Raw genomic sequence first — 19,167 nt, forward strand, 5'->3', positions numbered from 1 at the left:
CTGGTGCTTAATTTTTCTATTTTTCCCTCCTTTTTTAAATTTGTTCCAACTTTAAGGCCACCTTTGTGAAATCAGTCTTGTCAGTTTAAGATTATTATTTCACAGTTGCCTTTGTTGTGTTGTCTTCAGGCTTCCTGACGTATGGTACCTGGTCAGACTTTGCTATTGTTTATATCTGTGTATTAATGAAGAATTGTTCACTGAATTGTACTGACGGTATCTCCTGAAATTAGTCACAATTGAAGTCAGCATTACATTCGCTCCTGTATTATTTAAATAACAAAAAATTACTTTGGTTTCTCAAACTCCAATGTATGATCCACATTTAATGTCTGATGATTCGTTTTCAGTAATTAAGTATGCTGTTTCAATAGCCTCGTTATTCACTCATCTCTGAGATTGTGCATTTCTGCTAACACATTGAATGTTGTATGATCTGACAGTTTTGCCTAGTGCTTCAAAAAATTAAACAATGGTTGTCCATTGTGGAGATATTGAAACACTAGCTAAATATTTTTGCATTTTTTGAACCATGTGTCCAAGGTTTAATTTCTGTAGTGGATGGACAGACAACTGTAGTCATGTTTATAACAAACCAAGAATATATACGAAGCTTCAGTTATTTTATCATTTATGTGTATGCACTGTATTAAGAAGTGATTAATCACACCACCTCTTAACTCACTCATCAGACAGTTGATTGGTCTCAACGTCTCACTCTCAAAGCATGTATGTATTTTTATTCCTATTTTATAAAAGTCATAAAATGACATAAAAGTGGCAAGCTGTTTGGCATTGAAATCATAGCAAGACTCTCTTCCTCTATTACAGTCATATGAAAAAGTTTGGGAACCCCTCTCAGCCTGCATAATAATTTACTCTACTTTCAACAAAAAAGATAACAGTGGTATGTCTTTCATTTCCTAGGAACATCGGAGTATTGCGGTATTTTCCGAACAAAGATTTTTAGTGAAGCAGTATTTAGTTGTATGAAATTAAATCAAATGTGAAAAACTGGCTGTGCAAAAATGTGGGTCCCCTTGTAATTTTGCTGACTTGAATGCATGTAACCGCTCAATACTGATTACTTGCAACAGCAAATTGGTTGGATTAGCTCGTTAAGCCTTGAACTTCATAGACAGGTGTGTCCAATCATGAGAAAAGGTATTTAAGGTGGTCAGTTGCAAGTTGTGCTTCCCTTTGACTTTCCTCCTAAGAGTGACAGCATGGAATCCTCAAAGCAACTCTCAAAAGATCTGAAAACAAAGATTGTTTAGTATCATGGTTTAGGGGAAGGCAACAAAAAGCTATCTCAGAGGTTTAAACTGTCAGTTTTAACTGTAAGGAATGTAATCAGGAAATGGAAGGCCACAGGCACAGTTGCCCTTAAACCCAGGTCTGGCAGGCCAAGAAAAATACAGGAGCAGCATATACGCAGGATTGTGAGGAATGGTTACAGACAACCCACAGATCACCTCCAAAGACCTGCAAGAACCTCTTGCTGCAGATGGTGTATCTGTACATCGTTCTACTATTCAGCGCAATAGATAAATAGATACTTTATTAATCCCAAGTGGAAATTCACATTTTGCACAAAGGACATCTATCTGTATGTCGGGGTGATGAGAAAGAAGCCCTTTCTGCCCTCACGCCACAAACAGAGTTGCTTGTTGTATGCAAATGCTCATTTAGACAAGCCAGATTCATTTGGAACAAAGTGCTTTGGACTGATGAGACAAAAATGGAGTTATTTGGTCATAACAAAAAGCGCATTGCATGGCGGAAGAAGAACACTGCATTCTAAGAAAAACACCTGCTACCTACTTTGAAATTTGGTGGAGGTTCCATCATGCTTTGGGCCTGTGTGGCTAGTTCAGGGACTAGGGCCTTTGTTAAAGTTGAGGGTTGGATGAATTCAACCCAATACCAACAAATTCTTCAGGATAATGTTCAAGCATCAGTCACAAAGTTGAAGTTATGCAGGGGTTGGATATTCCAACAAGACAATGACCCAAAACACATTTCAAAATCTACAAAGGCATTCATTCAGAGGGAGAAGTACAATGTTCTGGAATGGCCGTCAGAGTCCCCTGACTTGAATATCATCGAATGGGATGATTTGAAGCAGGCTGTCCATGCTCGGCAGCCATCAAATTTAACTGAACTGGAGAGATGTTGTATGGAAGTGGTCAAAAATATCCCCATCCAGAATCCAGACACTCATTAAAGGCTATAGGAGGTGTCTAGAGGCTGTTATATTTGCAAAAGGAGGCTCAACTGAGTATTGATGTAATATCTCTGTTGGAGTGCCCAAATTTATGCACCTGTCGAATTTTGTTATGATGCATATTGCATATTTTCTGTTAATCCAATAAACTTAATGTCACTACTGAAATACTACTGTTTCCATAAGGCATGTCATATATTAAAAGGAAGTTGCTACTTTGAAAGCTCTGCCAATGATAAACAAAAATCCAAAGAATTAAGAGGGTTTCCCAAACTTTTTCATATGACTGTAAGTGAAACCATTCATCCATCTTCCAATTGCACGCATCCAGAGCAGAGTCGTGGAGTTAAGTTGAAACAAATGTGGCATTTTCAGGTAGTAGACAGAATACCTGCAATCCCACATTGAAATTCATCCCTGGAAGGACTAACTACAGTTGAGACAGCCTGTGACTGTCAGTCTGTGTCCCTCATTTTCTCTCTCTTTCCCTTACTCACGCTTGCCCTTTTCTGCTTTTATTTTGGGCTCACTCACATACCACCCAGCAATTCAATCACAGGTTGAGGTCCGCAGAGCTAGAGTATTAAGAGAAAACCAACATAGACACAGAGAGAAATGCCACCAGTGACTGGGATCAAATACTTTTCCCTGAAAATCTTAGACTTAGTGGTTAGTTCTGCTGTCTAAGTCTATGTCCCAAAATCCAAACAGGTCGTCTTTATTTTATGTAGTGAAAATTGTCTCAACATACTTGCAATACAGTATTAGTAGTGTATTGGCACAGGTATTAGTGCTTTGACTTCAAATGTGGATCAGGTCAGTGTCTTTGTGGACATTGCAAGTTCTTACCTGTCCATTTTGGATTTGTCCAGGTTTTCGTTTTTCCAACAAAGATGTGCTGGTTAATTGGTGAAGCTGAATTACTTACATTGGGGGTACTCATTTTGTCTTGTAATTACATCATTGTTCTCCTTAGACTTTTTCAACTGAACATTTATGCGCTTGACCTTTTGTAAGTTATCGTCCCTCCTTTTTATACCCAAAGTAGGGCAGAGTTTGCTTACCTGTGTAGTTTAAGATATGTTTATGATCTTTAGTTTTGGCTTATTTCTCAAGTGAACCCCAATTGGTAGGATTGGTTTTTGGTTTCAGTTTTCACTTTGCCTTTAATCCGTGACTAATGTGTTGTCCTTTTCTTCTTCCTAGACCCAGTTCAGTTTTGATTTCACAGTTCTAACCCTAACTTTGCCTGACCATGTCTGCCAGTATCTTTAAGTGCTGAAAATAATCTCCAGGCACTTCAATGTACCCATAACAACCTTATGTTTCCTAAATGTATGTTATCCCTTGTTATTTTGATATGGAGAGTAGCTTTTTTAAAAATGTGGGCTTCATAGAGGCTACTCTTCAGGGTTCAGGTGGCTTAATACTCGCTGAGAGGGTTAGTCTTCTACAGTCTCTCTGTGGCCTGCAGACTTCCTTTTACACTGTCATATGAACACGTGATGGAGCTTTGACCAAGGATGGTTTCTGCACTGCAACCAGTGTTGTTGGGATTGGCACCAGACCCTTGGAAGCCTGAAGTGATTTAAATGGATTTGAAAGTGGATAGATGGACTCACACAAGGCTACTTACAAATGTACACGGAGCCAACTGGGCCTACTTGTTTAACATAACTTGTGCTTTGAGTTATTGCTGTGTCTTTTGGCCCCCATGTTTAGATGTTTAAGATTGAGGTTCCATTTATATTATATTTAAATAAACCTTTTTCATTGTTTTGTTTTTATCCATCCTTGACTTTCCTGAATGTATTTTCGTAATTTTGTATTTTTTGACTACTATGATTTGATAAACTTCAACTTTTTTGTATATAATAGCTGTGCAATATAAACAACTACAAATTTTGGTTATTAGCCTTTTGTGATCAAGTGAGCCTACCAGTCTGCCGGCGTCATTTCTAGGCTTGGTTACTAAGTTATATCTGATGCTCCTAGGATAGGATTCATCCCCAGAATCCTTGTCATAGACTAAGTGAGATTAGTAACGGAGTGAAATAATGTTTCACATGTATGAGAAAGCATATGAAACTGACTTTAAGCCAGCATATAACAAACTTTTTCCACTTTATCAATTTAGAATATAAAATAGAGTACAGCATACACCTCCCTTTGCAGGAGAGAGCACATCTGGAGGAGCAAGAAATTTTTTTTGAGTAGCATTAGGCTTACTATTAAAACTGAGAAAGTCAACAGTGATATTGACTAAAATGGTGTGCAGCACCTCCTTCTTCTAACATAGTTTTAAGAAGATCGACTGATGTATACATTTTCTTTACCATCGCTTCTAATTCAAGTTAATGGGTTAACTGATTATTGTTCATCCATTCATTTTTAACCCACTTTTTACTTTCTCTGCAGAGCTGAGCAGATGTAGACAAACTGGTTTGTGTGAACCACAAAGGTGAGGCATTTGGGTAACACTATGAGACTAGTGGCAGCGTGGCTGATTTAAAAATGGTTCTCTGATTATGCTGCATTTAGAGAGGTCAAGTGTAGTGTTGTTAACAAGAAAAGATGCTCACATTTTCAGAACTGTAAGAGCGGAAGCATCAAGTGTGCAGAATGCTATCATACAGCATTGCCACTTTTCTAGTTGACTGCATGTTTTATACGACTGTGAGTCTATCTTTGCATTACGTTTTGTATTTTTTCATTTTATGAATTCATCACAATCGGGCACAGGCTCCTTATGAATAGGGATTCCTAGCCAAGGAACAGAAATCTGCCTTGATTGGGATGCCAGATCATTTTAGGGCACACACACACACATGCTCATTTCGGTCCTGTTTACCATCAATGCAACCTGGTAATGGGACAGTTGGGTTCAGAAAGTGAATGAATGTGTTTAGTACAGTATACTGTAACTCTTCTGAAACTTAGTGCTTTAGTCTCCAAACTTTAATGCCAATCTGGGATCCTTTCATTTGGGAGTTGTTTTTTTTTTTGGTTTGTTTTTTTCCTGTTTGGTTCTGTGGCACTTTAGGTACAGTAATTAATGGTGCTGCCTCACATTTCCAGGGACCTAGGTTCATTCCCAGATCAGGTCCCTGACAAGATTGAATCTGCATGTTCTCCTTCTGTCTGTATGTGTTTCCTACCATACTGAAAGATATGAATGTTAGCAACTTTGACAATTTTAAATTATAATGGTAGGAGTCAGCATGAATGTGAGCCTGACGTTTGTGATGGACTGACTTCCAGTTCACCCTGCCATGCGCCATTTAATGACAAAATAATCTTCAGCTCCCCCATAAAAACAGCATAACATTTTCAAAGCCACTTAATTCAGTTTGGGCTCTTGAAGGGACAGGTACCTATCCAGGAATCACTGGGTGCACGGCAGAAAAGAACCCTGGCACCAGTCCACTGCAGGCCCACTCACATGCATGCTCGCACTTTGGAAATGAAAGGCAGCCCATACAGCAAGTCTTTGGGGAATGCAGGAGGAAAACTTGGGCACCTGCTGCAAAAGACAGATAGCCATAGGAAGAAATGTGCAGATTTAACCCAGAAAATAACCAGCTGAGGGTTTTTGACTTTGTCATGTGCCTTATAACCCCCCAATTTAAAGGCTTTAGAAATTTGTCATTTCATGAGGTGTGTGCTATTTGATGACTGCTTATCATTTCTAGGGAGATTCTCTAATACTGAGCTTTGTTTTAGGATACTGCGAAGTCAGAAGGAAATAAACAATAAAAAAGTACTTCATGAATATAAAACTTGTAAATGTCTGCCAGTAAAATGTCATGGTGTAAGTGAAGGCCATCTTTTTGTGGTATTTACATAAAAAAATCTAAAATGATTTTAGGGGTGTTTTTAGACTTGCAACAGTGTGGGCACACTAAGTGTCTTTTGTGGCGAAGCACAGCTTATAGTTTTAGCAGCAGAAGGGCAAGGGGTCGGATAGCTTTGTAAAAAACTGTGGTTTTATCCCGTAGGAACAGTTAATGTACCTTTAAGAGCCCAGCACTGTCACAGTTTAGTGTCTCTTCTCTACTTAAATCCTTGTAAAAACACTTTTAATGCGCCCTTTTATCCCCAAGAACATAGAAAGGCAATCAAAGCCTTACAGTAATCAGCAATGGAGGGCCGTTAGTACCACGGATTCACAGATTTACTTCATCCTTTTCATGTTGCTACTGTACAGATTGTAATGGGCCTGTCTGTAAATGTCTGAATCACAGAGTACAGTACTTGAGTACAGAAATTCAGGGTCAGTCCAGATGATAAAGAAATTCTTTTTTTTCTAATTATTCTAGGCTTTGCCTTCTACTCTAGAAGTGCCATCAGGGTCCCGAAAATTGACTGAGGTGCCAGTTCGCCCAGCTTTGGAGGAGACAGGCGAAGCAGCAAGGCAAGGAGGGCCTGGAGTCATCACAGAGGCTTCTGTTGCCATCACCGTGGATGAAGACAGTTCAGACAGCCAGCCAACAAGTGAGTTCCTTGGGTATTCTCTTATTCTGTTGTTGGTTTATGCTGCTTAGGAGCAAAAGATGTAGTTCTGGGGGTGTTGTAAATTTGTTTAATATGCCAAGATCTCTGCTTTAACAGAAACGCCATATTAGTTTCTGCTCATGGGATTCAGAGTGGGAATAGATGAACTGGGTGGTGTAATTATTTAGGCTGCACCAAGAGACTGGTGTCAATATGATTAGTATACTTTTTAGACACCTACAGAAAGTTTCTACAATGAAATGTTCAAAGAGTAGTGCATTTTCCTCTTCTCTTTTAAAAATAGTACCATCAATATCTCCATCTTGTCTTTATGCTACAGGGCTATTCACACTTATTTATTTCTCAGAAGGGCAAAAGCACACACAAGATCGATTCCAGGACCTTTAAAATGAAATTGGAGATGGGGAGGGTTCTGGAGGAAAAATGAATGAGGGACATAGAGTGTTATGGCTTCTTTAATCCTGTGTTGTCCACTGAAGTGTTTAATCCCGACTGCATAAAAAGAAATGTGTGGTTCATGGTGTCTTCTTCTACAAGTAAGAAGGGGATGAAGCACCTGTCCTCAACCATGCAAAAGTACAGACTGTTAAGAAGCCCACAATTGTGTTCCACAGTGTCCAGCACTCATTTGAAGCCAAATGTATGCTATGGAGCAAATCACACATCCTAGTGCTAGCCATCCATGAGTATGGTCCAGCTCACTGACCACAAAATAACTTGCATTAAAACAAAAATATTTAAGTCTCCACCGGGAGAGGTGCCTTGAGAGCCATTCTTGGTTTAATAAAAACACAGAGAGCTCATTGGTGAAGTATGTATAATTTTTTTTGTTCTTAATTTAAGAATAATATTTGGTTGTCTGTCATCCTTTTTGTTTTTTTCGGCCTGCTTGGTTTGCTAATTGTATGTGCATAGCTATAATCAGACCTTTCTGTTTTCCATCTTTTCTAAGCCAATTTTGCAAGGAGGATGTTGACTTGCATATGATTCTTTTTGTTTTAGAGTTAAACAGCAGAGTTTGACCATGATTAAGTAATAAGCATCTTTTTGTGGGAAACTTAAAAATAAATAAAAAGAAAAGAAATGTAGCTTAAAATTGCATTTTCTGTATAATTAAAAAATAAAAGTGCAAAGAGTGCAACTAATCAAAAAGTGCTGCACATTTTTTTGAAATGGCTGTAGTACAATATATATGGAAGTATTTTTCTGCTTAATAATGGCTTATTGAAATTGCGGCCTGCAGGCCACATGTGGCCCAAAAACAACCTCCGAGTGGCACAACCCATGGTCCCACCAGAAACGCAGAGAAAAACCGAGAAAAACACATTCTGACCTCCAAAAAAACAAGAAAAATAAAAAATAAGTTAGCTTTCCACTTTTCTGCCTCTTCCTGCTCTTTTACCTTTCGCTTCCCTCTCGCCCTGATCCTTTCACTCTGCTCTCTCTAGGGAGGTGCCCTGAGCCGTCACAAAGTGCTTTCCCCCAAGACTCCACCACTCATAGCCCATGCAGTTGTGAAACACGTCACAATATCAACATAATTCGGGATGTGTAGCAAAGCCATGCCTAATCACACATGGTGATTTAAAATGAACCTATGGTCCCCCGTGTGCAGTAAATGTTGTATTCATGTGTGTTAATTACTGTTATCACGTGTTACGGGTTTCTGCATTATGTAGTGCACTGATAACATTGATAGTTCTTTTTTATTTGGATAAATGCACTTTGTGATATGACTGGGTTATAAATATGCCATGGTGCAATGGTATCAATGTCACCTTGCAGTAAGAAGATCATGCATTCACATCCCTGCGTGATTAGTGAGAATGGCGTTATATAAATGTGAAAGGTTATTATTATATGACCAAAATATTTATTTCAAAAGGGAAACAAATGTTATTGCTAATACTTTGCACTATTTTGTTTTTATGCACTTCAAAGTGTGCCTAGGTCAGATATGACCGAAATGTATATATTTTTGTTTTTCAAAAGTGGGAAAAAAGTATTGCTGCTACCTCAGATTGTATTCAGTTATAGATTTTTGTTTTTTATGAAGTTTTTGATGTGCTTGTGTCAGATGTGATCAAATTTATAAAGGAAACAATGAATGAATAAACATTTGTTTTTCAATACAGTCACTTGTGTTGGTTTAAAATTTGTTATTACCTGCTGCTTACCAGTAGCAGAAAATGATTGGCCCAGCTAAATTTTTTGGTTTGAAAATCTGGCCCAACTGAATTCGAAACAATTATGGCAAGGCTATTCTATTGCAAATTCACAATGCAAGTAAGTGGTAAGAGAGTGAACTTTGGGGCACCGTTTTGTATTAGTAAGAGTTACAAACCCTGGCATTTCAAAATCAGTAATGTGATTTGTAAATGAATGGTTTATTTACATATCCAAACATGATGCTTACTAATGGTATAGCTGGACCTAAAATGATATAAGATTGTGCAGGCTTGTTTTGTAATTCCAGTGTCCATTGAAATAAAGCCAGAATGTACAGCAGTTTGATGATGTTATCAGAATTCAAAAGATTTAATTTAGTGTTAGTTTTGACCTGCTTCTGAAAAAGTATGAATATAAGTATAGAGTGTTTTTAATTTTTTGGTTGTATGTAATTAATCCATCAACCTTTATTTGTATCACACCTTACACAGTAATCAAGGATCACCATAAAATGCTATGTAAATGAGTAAGTACTGATTAATCCAAGAAAAATTAGAAAGTGTGGCCTAGTGGCTAAGACATAGGACCTCAAACCTTTGACATCTGAAACACTTTATGAATCTGTGGGTGTAACTTAACCAGCCTGCATCCTACTTGCAGAAAGTACACACTGTGTTAAGAGTTTAACTGTAGAAAAACTTTCATTACTGACAAGTGCTGTAAAAGTTAGGGGTTGATTGATTACATTGCAATAACTGGAAAAATGTTTTATGTGCTTTTGAGAAATGGTTTATCTGTGATATGTTTTTAATATACACATAAGCCTTTATGTAGTCTGGTGAGTTTTATTTGTGCATTTTTTTTCCCATGTTAAACTTTTAGCCATTAGAGTTTGCCTTCTCATTCGCAATGGTTTTTAGTTTGCCAGTCATCCTATTTTAACTAAAACAAAGCAATGCTGGTGCGTGCCTCCTATCTTTTACTTGATCTCACCTTCTATTTCATGTTGATTTGCCCCTTGCTTTGTGCACCTGACTTCCTTCTGTGTGTATCATTTTGCCAGGTGGACAATCTCTTGTTTGACTCGATTAGTTTACAGGTAGTTTTGTGTCCAAGCCAAATACTGCAACTATAGGCTTAGTATAATAATATAATACTAGCCAGCCGCATAATTATGTATTGATGGGTGAATACTTCCTCAAAGACACAGTTGTCCAAATGGGGTGGGTTTGAGGATATGACTGTAGGTGAATGAAAAGATGGAACACTGGAGAGGGCAACATACAATTGTCTGTGACTGATAACTGGAGGACCGCCATCGCGCCTCCACCTCCCAGAGCGAGGGACAGGGCTGGACGGCGCTTGGGCGCGGAGGGCAGAACGGGGGGAGAGGGGAAGGACACCCATTCCGCCCCCTCCGCCCCGGCCCCCCCGCCATTCTAGTCTGCTGATTTCTTAGTCATCTCTTAGTCATCGTTCAGTACGCACTGCCTGCTCATGTGCCCGCCCCCAACTCCTCACCTGAGTCGCTTTCGTCTGTGTACAGTCCACATGCACCTGTGAGTCACGTTGACGTTTCATTTTCCAAACACTGCCTCAGTCGCTTTCGTCTCTGCTACAGTCCACATGTACCTCTGAGCCACTTTGACGTTTTATTGTTCTTTGCGGTTCCGGCTGCTTTTCTATATATAATCCACCAAGTCACCTGACCATGGTAGTAACGACGGGGTGTGTGTACAAAGGGCAGGGACTTAATCTGTGCGAGCGTATGACCCGCACTTACGGGGAATTCCTCGCCACTTGTCCCTCTAAGAAGTTGGACGGCGACCGCTCGGGGGTCGTGTAACTATTTAGCAGGAGGGAGTCTCGTTCGTTATCAGAGTTAACCGGACAAATCGCTCAACCAACGAGAACGGCCATGCACCACCACCCACAGAATTGAGAAAGAGCTATCAATCTGTTAATCCCCTCCGTGTCCAGGCCGGGTGAAGTTTCCCGTGTTGAGTCAAATGAAGCGAAAGGCTCCACACCTGGTGGTGCCCTTCCGTCAATTTCTTTAAGTTTCAGCTTTCAACCATACTCCCCCTGGAACCCAAAGACTTTGGTTATCCGGTTGGCTGCCCGGTGGGTCATGGGAATAATGCTGCCGGATCGCCAGTCGTCATCGTTTATGGTCGGAACTACGACGGTATGTGATCATTTTTGAACTTCCTACTTTCGTTCTTGATTAATGAAAACATTCTTGGCAAATGCTTTCACTCTCGCTCGAATTGTTGGTAGGCAGGGCTCTGTGAGTTGGTGGGCGTGGCTGTCTTGCGTGCATCTTGCTTGCCATGGACTTAGTGAATTTTTAGAGTTGGTGGGCGGGTTTCTGTGAGTTGGCAGGCGTGGCTATGTCGTGTGTATCCCATGATTGTCTTGCGTGCCCTGTCGGCTTAGTGAATTATATATATATATATATATATATATATATATATATATATATATATATATATATATATATATAATATAATATAATATAATATAATATAATATAATATAATATATGGGTAGTGAAACTCAGCATACTGTCTCATATTGATCATGATATATATTTTATGCTTATACTTTGTTGACATTTTTATGTGGGGATTATTTGTTTGTTTGTTTACTTATTTATATTTCAAAATTTCTAAATCTTTATATTGAGAAGGAGATATTCATGCTGACAGAATCTGTCCATCTTTGATTGTTACCTCAACAGAAACTGGGAGCTTATGGTGTTTTCTCCATCACTACTGTTCTGTGACAAGGCAGTCAAGTTGCTGCCCACCTTAACAGTATACATGTTTCTCTAATGTTTGTGCCACAGGAGGCATTTACAGTTCATTTACAATTGCCTAAAACCTCTTTACCATTACATCTTTCAAATATATAGTCATGTCAAATCATGCAAAGGATTAGCCAAAGAAAAATACCAATTAGTAATCCCGAAAAACACCAAAAAAAACATCCCTAAAGACTTGAGGAGAACTTGTGAGCTGAGTGATCAATGTTGTTTCTGTGTATTGCTTCACTAAGAAATGCAGTCTGAAAATGCCCATTTTCTGTGCTGCTAGACAAATGGCAACTTAGTCAGGCAGAAAACAGTACATAACTGTTGATGCTGAAGACGTACTAACCGATCAGCCGCCTCAGTGGTTTTCATGGTTCGAGCGCTGGATTTTTACTAATGGGTTCCGCTCTAAACTCAAGTGCAGATGGCACAGGGGCTTGTTTATGCAATGTTGACAGGGGATGGGAATAATAATTCCCCAAATATTACAATATAGATAGATCAAGCATTTTCTGTCAGTCATGTAAGGGACATGCCTGTCTGACTCCACAAATAAAGGTGTATAAACTCCTGTGAAAATGTGGAGGGATTCAAGCATATAGACCTTTCAATTGAACCTCAGAGAGCTGATTTGCATTTTCTTAGGTGAAATGAACCATTTCTTAGGAAAATTTGTAGCACATTTAACAGTTGCATTTGAGAACAATTCACCATGTGTAAGGAAAATCCAGGTAAATGCAAGTTTGCTTAGATCAAAATGGGATTCATTTATTATCTGTTAAGTTCCCAAAGATAAACTTTAATTCTGTGTCATCCATTGGTTATTGGGTAACTACTAGCATTTTAGGAAAAACCCACCCACAAGCTTTGAGATGAAACGTTAGCTGAGATTGGTGCACGCACTGATAACCCAGGGTAATAGAGAGGATATACAAATTCTAAATGGGAGAAGCACAAATTGAACTTTAAACCTTGACATAGTCAGTGAAAATGGTGAAGCAGTGCCAGATAAAAGTATGAGTCTGTGTGTCCGGGGTATATGACTAATAGTAAACGCTAAGGACTCTGAGTCCAGTTACTCAAAGCAATCTGATTGGTCAGTTTGGCTTTGGTGACATGATGAAAGCAGAAGTGCTAATGTAAGATGCACAGGGAGGAATAAAGGTGTTTGAGGTATGCTAAGAGCATCACCTTCGAAGACTGCCAAGTATAAAGCTGGGCAGTAGGGCAAAAACTCCTTGAAAGTAATGACAGTCTGAGAAGCAGGAACACACTTGAGAAAGGGAGTGCCAGAGAAGAGACATTCAGACTCGCACAAATACAGAGGCAAGCTGCTGAAAGTACATGTAGGGCAAAAGATAGCAAATATTTTTAAATTATTAGATTACCTGTTTTGACAGGTATCGTGCCTACTATATATCATAGGTGGCAAGAAGGAAGGACAGGCATCCTGGCTTGGATAAAAGAAGGATTCATGCCTAGCCAGGGGGCCATAATGGAGCAGGCGAATAAGCCCACCAGGAACAACTCATTTCCCCTTCACAGGTGGCAGTGTTCCTCACGACTGGACCAATTTTGGACACCTGCAGTTGGAGTCCAGAGATGTAGTTCTGTCGGTCTCTTTGAGAACTGCCAGAGGGTGCTGCTGGAAGAGGACTGTCCTGGTTTGTGTACAATCCATACTGTGTCTGAGGTTTGGTGCTCAGTGATACCCCCAGGTGGTTACTATATATATATATATCTATATCTATATCTATATCTATATCTATATATATATATATATATATATATATATATATATATATATATATATATATCCATCCATCCATCCATCCTCTTCCGCTTATCCGAGGTCAGGTCGCGGGGGCAGCAGCTTGAGCAGAGATACCCAGACTTCCCTCTCCCCGGCCACTTCTTCTAGCTCTTCCGGGAGAATCCTGAGGCGTTCCCAGGCCAGCCGAGAGACATAGTCCCTCCAGCGTGTCCTGGGTCTTCCCCTGGGCCTCCTCCCGGTTAGACGTGCCCAGAACACCTCACCAGGGAGGCGTCCAGGAGGCATCCTGATCAGATGCCCGAGCCACCTCATCTGACTCCTCTCGATGCGAAGGAGCAGCGGCTGTACTCTGAGCCCCTCCCGGATGACTGAGCTTCTCACCCTATTTTTAAGGGAGAGCCCAGACATCCTGCGGAGGAATCTCATTTCAGCCGCTTGTATTCGCGATCTCGTTCTTTCGGTCACTACCCATAGCTCATGACCATAAGTGAGGGTAGGAACATAGATCGACTGGTAAATTGAGAGCTTTGCCTTACGGCTGAGCTCCTTTTTCACCACGACAGACTGATGCAGAGGCCGCATCACTGAGGATGCCGCACCGATCCGCCTGTCGATCTCACGCTCCATTCTTCCCTCACTTGTGAACAAGACCCGAGATACTTGAACTCCTCCACTTGAGGCAGGATCTCGCTCCCAACCCTGAGAGGGCACTCCACCCTTTTCCGGCTGAGGACCATGGTCTCAGATTTGGAGGTGCTGATTCCCATCCCAGCCGCTTCACACTCAGCTGCGAACCGAGACAGAGAGAGCTGAAGATCACGGCCTGATGAAGCAAACAGGACAACATCATCTGGAAAATGCAGTGACCCAATCCTGAGTCCACCAAACCGGACCCCCTCAACACCCTGGCTGCGCCTAGAAATTCTGTCCATAAAAGTTATGAACAGAATCGGTGACAAAGGGCAGCCCTGGTGGAGTCCAACTCTCACTGGAAACGGGTTTGACTTAACTGCCGGCAATGCGGACCAAGCTCTGACACCGGTTGTACAGGGACCGAACAGCCCTTATCAGGGGGTCCGGTACCCCATACTCCCGGAGCACCCCCCACAGGATTCCCCAAGGGACACGGTCGAACGCCTTTTCCAAGTCCACAAAACACATGTAGACTGGGTGGGCGAACTCCCATGCACCCTCCAGGATTCTGCTAAGGGTGTAGAGCTGGTCCACTGTTCCGCGATATACATATGTGTATGTGTTTTTAAATTTTACTAATTTTACTTAAATTTAACTGACAGTCTTTTCCCTTCATCCCTTTATTTACTGCACCCACTTGAGCTTTTATGGTCATAAGTGGTTGTTGCCTGCTGGCAGCATCAGTCACAAGAAAGAAAGCAGTCCCGGAGTGAGAGTGCATATATCCCAGGACCTATTCACAAACACACTTATATACTCAATGCCTTGAAGTTTATATTCATCAGTTAGCCTAAAATGCACAACTTTGTGATGCTGGTACAAAATTGAAATACTCTGTAGAAATCCTCACATATCATCACACTGCAGTCAGCCTGGCATTTTGAGTCGTGTGTGAATGTTTTATACTTAAACACTATATAGTGAACAATTCAGAGGGCGGTGTTAAAAGGTACAGGGCACCATTAGCAAAATCCATTGGTAAAAAAAATAACTGAAGTGTTGAAGATACTGTATCTTAAATGTTGGTTAGACCAGTGTGGTGTTGTCACTTGCCAGAAAAAAATAACCGGTGTTTCCTGGTGGTGTGTTCTTGCATATGGTAGAGACACAGAGGTGGCAGATTCAAGAGGCAATTAGAGACAGACTTGCAGGAGTTTGTCTGAGCTAAGGTCATCTGGCCTGCTGAATTATTAGAGAGCAGGTCTGTTTTTGTGTCACCTCAGACTCTTTCCCCCATGCCCCTTTCAAATTGGTTCACAGTATACTTGACAGTACATGCAGTTTACAGTGAAAATGTATAGCATATACTGTTATAATAGGTAGACAAACAATAATGTGAAATGGCTGAGGTCACCTCAAACGTGGCATTAATTGTTAGATGGCAAGACGCTAATACTTTGTAACAAACAAAGCTTCTGAATAATACACGTTTCTTTCTTGTTGGAGGTGGCTGGCTCACAGAAGACTAGGAGGCAGATTCTAATCTAGCAAAAAATGCATTTGACAGGAAATCAAAAATACAAATATTTAATTTCTTTCACTTGCAATCTTGCTTGCTTTAAAAAAATGTGTTTTTAAGGAAAATGTCGTATAATCATTAATATTTGATTGACTTGATTGAGTTTACAGCAATGAAGTGTTTTAATAGACGAATGCTAAAGAGCGGAAGTATTTGATCTCTTACAATATTATTTTTTCAATATTTCATTAATTGATTTTTTTGTTTACCCTCAGTATTGATCTTAACTGTGGTACCGGGAATCTCAGAATTCTTAGAAGAAAGTATTTAAGCATTTACAGTATATCACAATCATTTTGCATTAAGTGTATTTGAAGGGAACAGCTGTGAAAAAGCTAGATATTCAGAGAAACCTGTAGCAGAGTATGTTGTCCAGCAGATGGGACAAATGGTAACATAGTGGGAAATGTTCAGGGTCATGGTCAAGGTGATTGTGATGAGTACACAGTACAATAAAACTCTTACTTGCAAGTCTCCAAGTGGCAGTAGCAGAATACAACAAAGAAAAAAGGTAATGAATTTAACATTATATATTGAGTACAACACACATTCAAATCAGCTGATTTCCAGTGCTTCCTGGTTGGACGGATTACTCATCTTGACCCTAAGGCTGAAGCAAGTTCAGAAAGGTTGATGAGTATTACATTGGAAGAATACAAAGACTTGCTCAGGCAGTGAATTGGTGTGGATGGTATGCAGGTATCGCTATCTCAAGATGGAAATACTATATGTACCTTTTAATTTGAGTTTAATTTCCAAGGAAGATCTGTGTCTAAGTCTGTAGTAGGTTAAGAGAATGTGTTCATCTTCTCCCTGAGGTGCTGCATTAACACTGTCATTTCCAAGATCCTCTCAACATGATATCTGTGGAAATCAAAGCTATAAAACCAGAGCTAAAAAAATGAAAACCCTTAAACTTCATCTTAATGTTGATTTTCAGGGACACTTATTAAATATTATCTGTAATGTTTCATAATTATCATGTTAGTCTTACAGCACCTTTGAGGATTTTTTTCCCCATTTCTCTGAGCTGTAGCTTTAATTTTATAATCACATCAAGTAATTTCGCCTCCCAACTTGTTGAACTAATTGAAGGAAATTGCTTATCTTCAAAAATGAAAGAATTCTCTGTTTTTTAAAAGGATGTTGGCTGTTTATCCATCAGCATGCTGTATTGAAAATTCTGAGTAGAAAAAGAAATCGCTGAAGAACAGAGGGCTCGCAAATAACTGGGATGCGAGAAGTTGCATGTGAAGATCTCCTAAGCATACTTGAAGTAAATATTGAGGGATTCAGATATGTTAATTCTTGCAGACCTAAACAAATTCTTCTGTTATTCTATGTCCTGGATGGCATGAGTGTACTTAATCATTCATTGCGTAAGCTGCTCCTAATTATGCTTGTCAGGGAGTTATGGGCTATGAATTCATCATGAGGAAGGAAAAAAGAGAAAAAAAAAAAGAAAAAAAAAAGAGTGTAACAAGGTCACACCGACAAGCAGTTCAACTCTTCCCAGCTTCAGGATTCCATGATTTGATTTTTAATTATGTCATAAAGGTGATTTACACCAAATGTTGCAGAGGGACAGAGAATGACAGGATTTTTAAATCCATAAGTATTAAAAAACCCGTGAAGTGTTACAAAATTAAATGAAGAACCAATAGGAGTTATGCCTTGTGCCATAGTGATTTTCTTGACGTGGATCCCTCAGATTTCATCTCTTATACTAACCTGTCATGACTTTGGGATGTCTCCTCTTAGTTAATAAAGATTCAGTATGGAACAAGAACACCACCTCTTCATATCAGCAAGGACAGCAACGAGAGAATGCAGAGCTGCCTAAAATGATCTGAAAATGCCATTACACTGCTCCCACCAAGTACTATTTGCCTGTGAGACAATAGAGGTAATCAAGTGCCCACTTTGTACTTCAATTCTTTATATTGTTAATTCCTTGGACAGTAGGGTTACCTTCACAGATCTAAATTAAACAGTTTTTCTTCTGAAGTATTGCATGTTGTACTGCCATTTATACACCATGTAAATAGCTACTGGGTCAGACCATATGTAAGATTTGTTGCTACTGACCTTGGCTGAAATTACAAACCTGAGATTTGTTGTATTATATTTCATAGACTAAAAAAATACAAGTAGTTGCTTTGGAACCCTTACTTTGCATATTTCCTGCCCTAGCTCAATTCATGTCTCAGCTATTCAGGGATGATCTCAATTTGTTTGGACAATAAACAGGAAATTATTTGTTTACGTAACCTCTATATTAACTGTGATGGGTGTCCATCCATCATTGTATCCCTTTAATGTATCTATTAATACAACCTTGAGGGTTACAAGAAGAAGGAGCATTACTGGCATCATCAGCCGGTTGGAAGGATCCAGTATTGAATGTGCTATCAACCAGGAGCAGCATAGTTTTAACCCTTTGAATGCGAGGTATGAGCAAACTCTCACCTCATTGAGTCTGTCAAGATGTGACATACGAGAAAACCCATATCTCAGTGTATAGCAATTATAGACACAGCCAGATCACTGGTGATCTTAGTGGATTGCCATAGATTTTTTTTTTGGTGGGGAACAGATATCCCAAATTAAGGATCTAAGTACAACCATGCAGCAGGTGACACCTCAGCACCACACTAGTTCGAATGGAATGAAACAGTGTGAGGGTTTTTTTTTTTTAGTGCCTGGGGTGCCAATTCTGCCACCAACTTCCAAGTTCTTCCTGCAAGTAGGAGGACCTGTTGGTGGCAACAGCTTGCAGAAAATAGTGTAGTGTAATAAATAGACAGTCGTAGTTATGCTGTCATGACAAAGGTACAAGGCTGCTGATGTTTTGAAACAACTAAATCTGTTGCAAGATGAATATTTTCATGATGATTACTGAGATAATGACAATCAGTTAGATAATGTTGAACCTGTAGGCTCTGGTAATGGTATGGATAGCTGCACCAAAGGTATTTCTTCATCACAAGGCATCCGGATTGTCAAAACTGTCTAGGCAGCAGTACCTGGACCTTCTGCCACCCATTGACTGTAAATAGTCTCCAACTACCAAATGTATTGTGTGCCACAAGTGTGGACAGAACAAAGAAATGTGTTCTATTTGGGGTGCATATCTTTCGAAGCCTACACTCTGCGCGGTGCCATGCTTCTAGTTCTCTCATTCAGATGCAGGCTTTTAATCATATTGATGGTGAAAGTAAAGTAATTAGCAGTTTATTTACATTTTTGACAGAGTTACTGTTGATAATAAAACTGTTACTTTTTAATGCATTTGTTTATATTTTTTGCACATTTTGATTTAGTTCATTATTTTTCATATCAGCATAGACCTGTACTGTAGTGTCATGGTAATAAATGGTCTAGCAGTCAAAGTTTAAAGGGGTGTTGTGTGGCGAAATAAAGACATACATTTTCAAGATGCAGCTATATGAAGA

General features: G+C 39.7%; 1 protein-coding gene across 3 annotated transcripts in view; it reads left to right on the forward strand.

Moving 5' to 3' along the window:
* gse1b (Gse1 coiled-coil protein b) overlaps positions 1 to 19,167 on the forward strand; it is a 745,433-nt gene that overhangs the window by 313,173 nt on the left and 413,093 nt on the right. For all 3 annotated transcript variants that reach the window (XM_051932118.1, XM_028809828.2, XM_051932119.1), the window contains exon 2: positions 6,547 to 6,721. In XM_051932118.1, the coding sequence (XP_051788078.1) occupies positions 6,547 to 6,721 (175 nt within the window). The remainder of the gene's footprint in view (positions 1 to 6,546; positions 6,722 to 19,167) is intronic.

The sequence above is a fragment of the Erpetoichthys calabaricus genome, chromosome 9 (genome assembly GCF_900747795.2).
Source record: "Erpetoichthys calabaricus chromosome 9, fErpCal1.3, whole genome shotgun sequence".
Taxonomy (NCBI): domain Eukaryota; kingdom Metazoa; phylum Chordata; class Cladistia; order Polypteriformes; family Polypteridae; genus Erpetoichthys; species Erpetoichthys calabaricus.